Below are 12,584 nucleotides of genomic sequence, written 5' to 3' on the forward strand. Positions count from 1 at the left end.
TTTGTAATTTTACTATAGATGTGGTAAAAAAAAAAAAAATCTAGTTATATTGCAATACTTATACAAATCAGACATATTCTTAATTGCCACACAAGTATATGGTCTAGTTGCATCAAAATATTCCAAAAACTAGAATTAAAATGGCACCTGAACGTTTCAAATTATCATTTCACATTACCCCACAAAATCTTCCATGTTCAGATATTAGCAGTGATTTTTGGATGCAGTCTTTTTTGAAAAGTCCACTGCCCCACACTGATACAGCCTGTTTTTACCTTTGCAGTGTCTGTGTAACACGTCTAATGCTGCGATGAGGAACTCGTGTGCGTCTTGCTGCTCGTACCCTGCTAAATGCCGCGCATGCGTCCACACCAGGTGCAATAACCTAAAGGGAATGTGAGGAGAGCGATGTCCAGAGTAAAACTATAGAGGAAACAAAAAAGAAAAAAGTTACATAAAACTGAATTTTATAAAATGGCAAAAGTAGAGGGGGCAATCTCATTGGCCAACAAGTGTTCCAATGTGCAGATGTGTCACCATACCAATGCAGCTTGAAACCTTCAGAACCACTCTCCCCGATTCACTGGACAAACACTTCACTTTGGGAGGGGAGGGGGTATAAGAGAAACACCACACAATCTGCAGGTCCAGGCTGTGTAACAGTCTGAGGAGTGCAGATATTGGACCATATCTGAACATCCTGTCATGTGTTATTGTTTTCTTCTTCAAATATATTTGTGCCATGTTATAACAAGAGCTTTCTAGATTGGTAAAAGCTGTACATTATTGGTTATAGTAAAACACATCATATATAAATAAAGGAAATAAGACACTTATTAAAAACAACCCCTTGCATACAAAGTCCAATATATCCTTAATGCTTATCCCATCTAGTTGCCTTGTAAATTAGCTGCGGTTTTCTGGATATAAAATGATGGACTGCTTATACAGACAGCCTGGATGCAAGATGAATGACTTCCAGTTAAGGGCCGAGATGAAAGCTGAGGTAATTTTTAGTGCTGGAAAATTGTTGATGAAACTGCTCTTCAACATAACTCAGGAAAGCACTGCAGTCATTCCGGACTGCATTCTTTTTGGCTTGCAAAAGCCCATTGGATTGTTTTCAGTGTAATAATAGCAGTGTAATAATAAGACAACCTGGGAATAAATGTGTGCAAAAAAAAAAAAAAGCTCAATATTATCTTTAAACTAATTTATTTTGGAACAGCAGGTGATCGTAACATTTCTTGAATTATTCAGTGGCTTAATTGTATTTTGGGAATGACTGCATTTAAAATGGAGACTAAAACTTGTCTGCAAAAAAAAAAAAAAAAAAAAAAAAAAAAAATCACTTGTACAAAAGTGTCAAGGTTTTGAGACTACAAACAAATGCTACACGTATAGCAAAGAGGTGTTACTAATAGTGGATTCTGTTTTATTCTTAATGCGTCAATCAGATGGAAATGTATCTAGTAGGGCAGAAGAACCCCAATTAAACCTCTTGGTAGAGGCTCTGAAGATTTCAAAATTACAGTCCTTAAACACTTACCTCCTGAAAAAGCTGGGACATTTCACAAACCAGACAGGAATTGGATTGCATTTCACATTTGTGTCTGTCCGAGAGGAAAAAATCTCGAAGCAGTGGGGTATGGGTAAGAGCCTGGACAATACAGTTCATAAAGCAAGTGTTCCCTAGGTTTATTAGGCCTCGCAGACCTAAAACAAAACAAAAGACAGAAACAAAAGGTGATGATGAGTGTGTGTTTAAACTGCATTTTACAATAGAACAAAAAAAGCAAAAACAAAAAGCAGAGGCATGCTGTACACCCCAGCTAACAGTAAACTCACTGCATGCACTCACAGGCAGATTTAGCTAGAGTGCATCCTCATCATGTTTCATCACAACTGGATTAGTGGTTCTATAGTCACTAAGCAGGGATGGAAACAAGACCCCTAGTACATAAGAGTTTCACTCCTTCCCTGTTTTACTACTATCTTGATTAGCCACAATAAATAGGTAACAAGCTCGGTGTGTCTTATCGAAGTCACAGTAAAATTAGAAATTAATAATGAGTCTTCTTTCCATCCCTGGTTACTGTATATAAAAAAAAAATGTAAATGTGACAAATACTATATCTATATACCACACCATATAGATTCTGACTACCCATGACGAAGCAGTAGTAAGCGTTGTCAAAATTGGATTTAAAAATATCTAGGTTTGTGTGTGTGTACAGAGGGAAGGACATGCAGCATTGAAGTAATGCCATCTTGAGCACCGTGATCAACGGATGAGAACTCTGAAGATTCTAATGCTTAATATCTTGAAGGACCCAAGCAATCAACAGAGACCAGTGGTTTATCACCTTTATATACAAAATGTCTTTCAATGCACTAATTTACATTCGTTGGTAAACTTAAGTACTGTACAAGAGTGTGTTGGCAAGGATCATGGCTCTAACCGCAGCACACATCAAGGCCTAATGTTACATGTCTACCCTCCTCTACAGAGACAGGCTGTAACTTTTCATATTTAAGGCATGTGATTTAATGAAGAAAGACATCACAGTGGCTATAGAGTCATTTAATTTGCTCTGTGACAATGTTCCAATTACAGCTGTGCCAGAGTGAAGGAAGAGACAAGAAAAATGCTGCAGAAAAGTAAAAAGTTAAAAAGTTTGCTTGTTTTTATACTGAAGTGCAACTGAATAAGGGTTACCCAGAGGTTTATAGTGATTTGGAGCAAAAGTCTACATAACTGGAGTTTATATCAGCATGCTCCTTTTTAACATAAACAAAGACCCATAAACAGGACAATGTCCCTGAACAGTTAAAAAATAAACAATTACATATTGTGTGCAAACCTTTGTTTACACTGTTCTCAATTGATTAGGCTCAAAACACAACAAGGGTTAACATAGCTAGAAAGCGCTTTTTATTGCCAAATAAGCCTGCCACAGCCCGAAATTCAAAACCAAAGCTAGCAGTGTGATGACAAAGTTGATGACCATGGAGGGCGTATAAGAGAAACACCACACAATCTGCAGGTCCAGGCTGTGTAACGGTCTGAGGAGTGCAGATATTGGACCATATCTGAACATCCTGTCGTGTTATTGTTTTCTTCTTCAAATATATTTGTGCCATGTTATAACAAGAGCTTTCTAGATTGTTAAAAGCTATACACTATTGGTTATAGTAAAACACATCATATGTACAAGTTGCCTTGTAACATACACAGTGGCTTGCAAAAGTATTCAGACCCCTTACCAATTCTCTCACATTACTGAATTACAAATGGTACACTGAAATTTCGTTCTGTTCGATATTTTATTTTAAAATACTGAAACTCAGAATCAATTATTGTAAGGTGACATTTTATGTTGGGAAATATTTAAGAAAAATAAAAAACTGAAATATCTTGCTTGTATAAGTATTCAACCCCCACACATTAATATTTGGTACAGCCACCTTTCGCTGCAATAACAGCTTTAAGTCTTTTGGGGTAAGTATGTACCAGCTTTGCACAGTGTCGGAGTGATTTTGTCCCATTCTTCTTGGCAGATTTGCTCCAGATTGTTCAGGTTGATTGGATGACGCTTGTGGATCGCAATTTTCAAATAGTGCCACAGATTCTCAATGGGATTGAGCTCAAACTTTGACTGGGCCACTGTAGGACAGTCACCTTTTTGTTCTTGAGCCACTCCAATGTTGCTTTGGCCTTGTGCTTGGGATCATTGTCCTGCTGAAAGGTGAATTTCTTCCCAAGCTTCATTCTTCCTTCAATTGTAACAAGATGCCCAGTCCCTGCTGATGAGAAGCAGCCCCACAGCATGATGCTGCCACCACCATACTTCACTGTAGGGATGGTTTGTCTTGAGGCATGGGCAGTGTTAGGTTTGCGCCACACATAGCGCTTTGAGTTTTGGCCAAAAATCTCTATCTTGGTCTCATCTGACCACAAAACCTTTTCCCATATCGCAGCTGGGTCACTCTCATGATTTCTGGCAAACTCCAGGCGTGCTTTCAGATGGTACTTTTTGAGTAACGGCTTCTTTCTTGCCACCCTCCTATACAGGCCAGTGTTATGCAGAGCTCTTGATATGGTTGACTGATGCACCATTACTCCACTCCCAGCCACTGAACTCTGTAGCTCCTTCAAAGTGATTGTTGGCCTCTCTGTGGCTTCTCTCACAAGTCCCCTTCTTGTTTGAGTGCTGAGTTTTGAGGGACGGCCTTTTCTTGGCAGTGCCTGGGTGGTGTGATGCAGCTTCCACTTCCTGATTATTGATCCAACTGTGCTCACTGGGATATCCAAACACTTGGATATTATTTTGTACCCTTTCCCTAATCTATGCATTTGTATTGCTTTATCTCTAACTTCTGTAGAATGCTCTTTGGTCTTCATTTTCCTTCAGATTCACAGCCTTACCAATGATCCTTCAACAGTGGGGTTTTTATCCAGAAAATGTGACAGCAACTTTAATGGTTCACAGGTGGAGGCCAATGGTAAGGTAACTGTGTCCTCGTTAGGGCAATTTCTTTCATTGGTGCAAACTGGTAGACTGGTAACTCCACAGCACAGGGGTTGAATACTTATGCAAGCAAGATATTTCAGTTTTTTTATTTTTCTTAAAAAATATTTCCCAACATAAAACCAACGTCACCTTACAATAATTGATTTTGAGTTTCAGTGTTTTAAAATAAAATATCAAACAGAATTAAATTTCAATGTACCATTTGTAATTTGGTAATATGAGAGAATTGGTCAGGGGTCTGAATACTGTTGCAAATCCCTGCGTGTGTGTGTGTGTGTGTGTGTAATTATATATATCAACATTATTACAGCACACTATAGAATAAGGATTAGAAATGAAATGTTAAGCGTGGATAAGCGTCTCTCTCTCTCTCTCTCTCTATGTGTCTGAAGTGTGACATAGGTACGACTGTCTCCACTGATCTACCATCTTTCCATTAACCTGCAGCATATTTAACAGAGGATGGAGGATAGAGTTAGCTGAAGAATCAACCCTGTGGTGATGCCGCCCACATTTCAATATTACAAGAAATGTAAGCAACATCTTCTGAGCCATTCAAATGTTACCACAATTAAAATAAAAAATTGATCTTGATTTCAAATGTATACTGAAAACACACGACTTGCAATCCCTCAGTCCACGGTCAAGTTTGTTACTAGAGTAGTGGACAAGATCATATTCATCTATTCTGATAGATCAGGTTTAAAAACAATTGATTAAAACAGTTCTGCAGTCAAATACATTTGAAGAAAACAAAAACAAAACAAAAACCAATAACGAATACAATGGTGTCTTATTTGAAAATCATTATAATATAATATCTGGTTGTTTGTAGTCAGTGGAGTTATTTATCCTAGACCACCTCTTTAGGTGAACTCGGTACGGTTTGTTTCCCAAGTGGACTTTGTTGGTCAGACTTCACACCAAAACATACAGAACCGTACCGAATGAGGACCAAACCTTAAATGAACCCAGTGTGAACACACCCTTAGTCATTAACTGGTGTAGCACTTCTGATATGAGGTGGCAGTGCATTCCACAATCTGGGAGCACAGTGACTAAAAGCTCTCTCTCCCTTCCTTTTTGTGTACACTTGTGGGAGGCACAGAAGGCCTGCATCAGCTGATCTTAAATCATGAGAAGGTAGACCAGTCTCCCTTCCCAGTCTCTGCAGCTAGTTAATGCTCAGTATGAACAGTGCAAGCTGCTACCTGCGGTTAAGCTTTAAAATCAATGGAGCCCAGCAGTGACCTTGCACAAAGCTGCATAGTCAATTAAAATGATGAAAGAAGCTTGCAAGACATGCTATAAACCAAAGCACTGCAGTTAAATGTTTGTTTCCTAAACGACATAAAAGGGTTTTCACTTGCAATATGAAGTCTCACAGAAACTATGCAATATCTTTCACTAATAATGTGTTAAACGTTTATTAAATACTATACTAGCCAAATAAAATGACTGAATAAAACAGCCTGAACAGCAGGCAGGTAAAAGCCTTATAGAGGCAGCTTGTTCACACATTAAAAAAGGACAGCTGGTCAATCAATGAATTTTATTTTTTTGGACAGTAATTCAGACTTTTCCTAGGGTATAATAAACTGGAATTTAGACCGGAAGTGAGTGGTGATATGATCACCTTAGCATGATCAGGTAAAATGCTAGGGATTGCAGCAACATGTACTTTAATAAAAGGACAGGGAGAGACCTTCATGGAATAAGTGACAAGGTAAGATAGAAAGTCTGCAAGGGGAATGTTTGAATGGAGCAAAGATTTTGATTTGCACCAGGAGACAAACTCCCTCCATTTACCTGAATAGGCTTGAAAGGTGGAAGTTTTCCTTGAAGAGAGTAAAATATTTAACACCTGTTCCGATAGCCCCCTATCCTTCAATTGCTGCCATTCAATCTCCAAGCAGCAAGTTGAAAAAGTGGTGGATTGTGGTGAAGTAATGTCTCCGTTTTGAGATAACAGATCAGGGTTTTGTGGAAGGTGGATGGGTCTTGTCTTGGTTAGCTGTAGAATCTCTAACGACCAATACCTTTTTGGCCAGTAAGAGGCTACTAGTATGAGACTTGCTCTGTCTCTTCTCACCTTCCCGAGTACCTCTGGGATTAGAGGTAAGGGTGGGAAGGCATACATCAGGTTGTTCGTCCATGAAATGGACAGACCGTCTATTGCTATTTCTGTCTACTGGTAAATAAGACGCCCTTATAGAGATGTCCAGTGTTCTGCACCAGTTCCAGATGTTCATAGGTAGAGCGCAGAGGTCCCACGATTTTGTGCCTCCATGATGGTTTATGTATTTTACTGCTGTGGTGTTGTCTGTGAGGCTCAGTACTGTTTTTTTTTTGTTTTAATATTGGGGTTAAATGCTTTTGTGCCAGGGAGATTGCTAAAAGCTCCAAATAATTTATGTGGCGAGATTTTTGGTTTTGGTGACCATACCTTGGACCTGAACGTCCGATAGGTGAGCTCCTCACCCTGAGAGTTGGAAGATGTGGAGACAGTGGCATCCTTATACATACCCGTTGTGAAAGCTGCCACCATCTGAATTCTGTGGCTGCTCCTGGGGAGACCTTGATGAGGTGGGAGTCTGGCAGAACGCGATTCCAAGAAGAAAGGAGGCATCTTTGCATGTGTCTCATATGTAATGCCGCGTCTCTTACAAAGAAGACTGATGCGGTTATGTGCCCCAGAAACTGCTGACAGGAACGAACTGTTATTCTGGTTCCTACTTTGAAACGTTTTGCCATGAGTCGGATTATGGCAGCTCTTTCTTCTATGAGGTAAACTTGCTGATATTGTACTGAACTGTGTTCCCAGGAAGATTAGAGACTGTGTAGGGATGAGAGATGACTTTTCTTTGTTGACCAATAAGCCCAAGTACTGAAAAAGGTGGAGTACCTTCACCCTGTGCTCCAAGCCTTCTCTTTAGAAGGAGCTCTTACCAGCCAATAGTCTATATAGGGATAGACGTGGAAGCCGATGCCCCGAAGATGTGCGGTAACCACCACCATTACCTTGGTAAAGACCCTGGGGGCTGTGGAGATCCCAAAGGGAAGGACTTTGAACTGGAATTAATGGTTTTTGACAGAGAATCTGAGATATTTCCTGTATTCCTAGTGTATACGCAGATGGAAGTAGGCATCTTTGAGATCTATGGAAATCAACCAGTCCCCATTAATGATAATGGCTAAAGATCTATATAATAGCCATGTCCCATTCTATGTGGTCTGAAATCCTGGGCACACTGAAAGTGGCCCTGCCTGTTGAACCAGGGTTGAGTTGGCTGGTTTCTGAATGACCTTTGCCTGTTGAAAAACCCTGTTGCATGGTGCACCTCACCCTGTAGTACAGCTCGATCCAATCACCTGTCTAGCCTCTTTCATGTCAGAGGAGGAATCCATAAGGTTGGTGCGAAATAAAAGATCACCCTGAAAGGGTAGCTACAATATTCTTGTCTGGATGTCTACTAACAGAGAAGATGCCCTTATTTGAATGCACCACCTTGCAGAGAGGACATTAGCCACGGCTCTAGCGTTTGTATCGGTGGTATGACATGCAGCTTGTAGTTGAAGTTTGGCAGTGTTCTTTCCTTCTTCTGCTAGCTGCATAGCTAGATTTTCAGGCGTAGGTGATTGTAAAACTGTAGAGAGACGATTCCAAAGCACATGCTGTTATTTAGCTACGTGGAGCTGACAATTATTGATCCGCATGCTGTATGTGGAGGCAGAGTAATCCTTTCAAGAATTTTTTGTTTTTTTATTTTATCAGACCCACTAAAAGAAACAGACCTAGAAGACATACCTGCAGTTGGTATAGCCATGATGGTATCCAACCTAGGGTGTTTGAAAAGGTGGTTTTTATGATCCACTAGTACCCCGTAGAATTTATCTACTCTGGGCAGGCATGGTGCAGAAGCAGCAGTTTTTTGCCAAATGTCCTCAACAGGCCTCCAGACCGCCTCATGGAAGGGGAAACCCTCAAAGGCATTTCTATCCTTTGCATCTAAAATGCTAAGGAAGTCATCCTTAACTGCACAGGTCTGGATTTGTACTTTGAGAGAGGATTAAATCCTTCTCAGCACGGCATCTGCATCTGTGTGTATATAGGAGAGGGCTACCTGTATACTCACAAATGTCATCCTCGGGGGTGGAATCGATAACATCATCCTCTCCTAGGGTGGGGGTATCTGGAAAGTATTGATCCTGTGAACTTCCAGGTGTGACAGTATCTGTTGTTGTAGGAGTTACCGGCTGTAAAAGTTGAGCTTGTTTAGACTGCTAATAATCTTTAACCAAAGAAAGAAAAGATCCTTAGGCATAGGTAGCTGCGAAGGGGGTGGTTGAGCCTTTGCTGCTCGAGCTTCCGTAATGGCGGTAGCTGATGATGTCGCTCTCTCGGCTGCTGCGGGAATGAGTAACTTTCTCGTTCTTTTCCTGAGAGGAGAAACTCCAGGACCCCGCTGTTCTCTGGGACTCCTTGCTGTTTTAGAGGTAAAGGGTGTAGAACGACATTTATCGTAACGGTGAACCATAAAAGGAGAAGGAACCTCCTTGAGAGGAGTAACAGACATGTCTACACACGTTAAACATAAATTTGTGTTAGACGAGGGGGAAAGTGGGGAACCACACTTAGAACAGATGGAAGGCATAAAGGCAAAAAAGAGAGGAAAGAAAAAAAAAGATGAACCAGCAGTATCTTTTTTTTTTTCTTATGATCAAAAATAACAAAGCGTAACGCATGTAGTCCTTACTCAAGCACACCCAGGAGAAATTTGGACAACCTGACGTGGATATGAGATGGATTGTATGGAGGAGCACACTATTAGCGCCAATAAGGATTATAAAAAGCATCTCTGGGAAAGAGATCTGGTTCTTTCTCCTGACCCAAGCGACATGGAGAACGGGAGGTTCACGTTGTGAGGAGTTCATCTGACAAGGTAAGAAATATTAATCCAGAAATACGACAGCTTTTTTTTTTTTTATGCTGGACTGTTTTTTGGATAATAATAATAATAATAATAATAATAATAATAATAATACGATGATAACAACGACAATAATACAAATTCCACTTATATAGCACTCTTCTTGCAAGCATTCCAGGGCGTTTTACAAAAGAAATATAAAAAAGCCTGTGCAATTTATAATCCAGCTACAAATAAACAGACACAAACGGCAGTCAGTTCAATAAGTGTGGGTATTCCATAATGGAAATGACCTCCCTCGCCACTGTAATGCGGTAGCATAAACCTGGTATGGATACCTCCTTACCCCACATAACAAAGGGTGATTAAAAAAAAAACAGCAGTCACCTGATACTGTTGCAGGTTTTGAGAGGAAGTGTGACAGGGTGCTCACTCCTTGTATATATTAATTTATTTATGTATATATTTGCATTGTATCTTTATTAATATTATTATTATATTGTCTTTGTGTGCTGATGGACAAAAGCTGGTTTTGTAATTAGGTAGTCTGTGTGGATGGGGTTAAAATCCCCATCCTAATAAACATTGTGGGAATGTGGCTGGAGCCTTAGAAGGTAATTATTTAATTAATGGGTAATTAAGGCTCCAGCCACAGAGAATAAAAAGACCCACTCCAGGATCATCAGAGAAGAGAATACAGAGGAGTTAAGAGCAAGAGCAGACGCTACCAGAAAGCAAACTAAGGTTTTACAAAATAATCATTATTGTTTGTGTTATTTTAACTTTTTTTTCACTTTGGTGTGTTTTCTTTGTTTACTTAATAAATAAAAAGCTGAGTGCCGCTGCACCTCAGTTTAGCCCCGGACATTTTGTGTTTCTGTTTCATTTCCTGGTCTGCCGTCACCACTGCAGCCCTCACTGCCACAGGAAGGTTCTGTGTAATTTAAAGGCAGACTCATTTGTGCTGTGTCATGATGAATATGGCCAGTAATATCTGACATTTAAATTTAATGAACAAACCAATAATTACAAGAAGTATAACAGACCAACTAAAGAAAAATTGCACTTTTAATGTTCAACATCTACAAATTGCTTTGCTTTTTTTATTTATGCATTTTTGGTTTTATTAAATAAAGTTATATGGAACTGTTTTTTCTTTGCTCAGTTTTAGGAGGAAGGATATTTAATATTTAAAAATGACGATTAAAAATTTTATTTTTCAATTTTTTTTTCAATTTAGTAAGCTAACCCAGTTTATTGTTAGCGCAATAAGGCACTTCAGGGTGTGCGATATACTTGTGACCTGCAGTGCACCTGGGGCGTGGCAATATTAAGAGTATATCACACACCCCGTTGTGCCTTATTGCTCACATACACATACATACATACATACATACATACATACATACATACATACATACATATATACATATATATATATATATATATATATATATATATATATATATATTCAGTGCCACCTTTCCACTAACTGCTGTAACTTCTGTGTTCATTCATCAGAAGTAATTCTACAGACCCCCTTCCCCGACATGGGGTGATCCTTCTTCCAGACACTGCAAACCTTCAAAACTCTCAAATTAAAACGGAATGATCCATGTAGAAATCCTAGTAGGGCAACTGGGCTTACAATTATTTCTCTCATCCAACTTTCTTAGAAATATATAAGCATCAAATAAATACATCTTTCCACAACTGCTGATTAAAGTGATTGTAGCTAACAAAAGAATTCCATAAACTTACCTGGGCAGTTTTAAAATTAACACGTTGTAATAAACATGTATTTATTATTTGTTCTTTTGTATTCTTTATTTAGAGTGCCCAATTATTTTAAACTCTCTTTTCTCCAAAATTTACAATGGGCAATTATTTTCCCTCACCGCAGCAATTCCACACACAGACCGGTAGGGCCCACTGTAGAGCGATGAGGAGCAACAGTCCTTGTAAATTTTGCCTCTCTAACCTGCAGGAGTGCCAGAGCCAATGCGAAGCTCCCTCCAGAATCCCCAGCAAAGACCAGCGACTTCGCACAGTCAGGACCTGAGACCACCAGACAGAGTCATACAGCATGTTCCACTTCCTGAGTCATTTCACCTCAGCAGTCTCTTCTAGTTATGTTACTGGCTTAAAGCATGTCAGTCAATAGGGAAGCAACTGGTTGGTTATTGACAGGAAAAAAGCCAATGAATGGATGGGGACAATTTCACCCTCCAAGTGAAATGAGCAAGCAAGTGCAACACAGAAATGTTTTTAATCAGTACCAGATGACATGTTTAAAAATAAAAATACATGTTTACAATAACATAACATGTGTTTCTTTCAAAACTGGACATTTATGACAGAATTAATAGACGTGCACAACAGGTAAGATTTACGGAACTATTTTGCTAACTGCAATTATGTTTTACTGCAATCCAGAAACCAAAAGAAAGGTAGGCTGATAACTTAAATATGCAGTTCACAAATCAATCAGAGTGCATATATCATTGATCTGCTGCCTCCTCAACACTGATCCTCATGTCCGGGTTTATGACTGATTGATGGTCACTTGCAGCAGGGGAGAGGGCAATATTACAGACTGCTGGGGTGTTTTTAGCCCAGGCAGCCTTTATCAATTCTAAAAATCACAACAGGATGACTCTGTGCAGTCCTGGTAAAGAGGTTTCATTTAGCACTGAAGACTCAAAGGAGGAGCCTCTTTCTCAACAGTAAACTATAAACAACTTTAGAGTTTATTAACAGCATACAATAGTTTTACAATAGTGCTGCTGTGGAATAAGAACCACCACTGAAATGATTTGAAGTGTTTCCTTGTGTAAATAGTCTTAATCTGGGATAAAGCATGCCCACACTGAAGTGGCTATAACTAACTAATTGCACTTTCATTCACTATACAGGTCTTGAATATGCAGTGTTGAAAGAAACACAAGTTTCATACAAGTTTTAACTTGTATTTTCATTTTAACACAAGACAGCTGGTACTACACAAGATTAAAAGAAAGATCTCAGTTTATTTGCCTTGCCTTCCAGGTCCTCTTGGTTATTTCACGCTAGCAGTGGACAATTTCACTACAGGAGAAATGCCCCAGGAAGAGAAAGA

At 39.4% G+C, this 12,584-nt stretch overlaps 1 protein-coding gene across 2 annotated transcripts in view; it reads right to left on the reverse strand.

The window, feature by feature from the left end:
- Nucleotides 1–12,584, reverse strand: part of LOC121300707 (ubiquitin carboxyl-terminal hydrolase 22) — an 86,232-nt gene that overhangs the window by 23,662 nt on the left and 49,986 nt on the right. For both annotated transcript variants that reach the window (XM_041229419.1, XM_041229420.1), the window contains 2 exons: nt 1,550–1,716; nt 276–423 (listed from right to left, as the gene is read on the reverse strand). In XM_041229419.1, coding sequence (XP_041085353.1) covers nt 276–423; nt 1,550–1,716 — 315 coding nt within the window. The remainder of the gene's footprint in view (nt 1–275; nt 424–1,549; nt 1,717–12,584) is intronic.

The sequence above is a fragment of the Polyodon spathula genome, chromosome 26, assembly GCF_017654505.1.
Source record: "Polyodon spathula isolate WHYD16114869_AA chromosome 26, ASM1765450v1, whole genome shotgun sequence".
Classification (NCBI taxonomy): Eukaryota; Metazoa; Chordata; class Actinopteri; order Acipenseriformes; family Polyodontidae; genus Polyodon; species Polyodon spathula.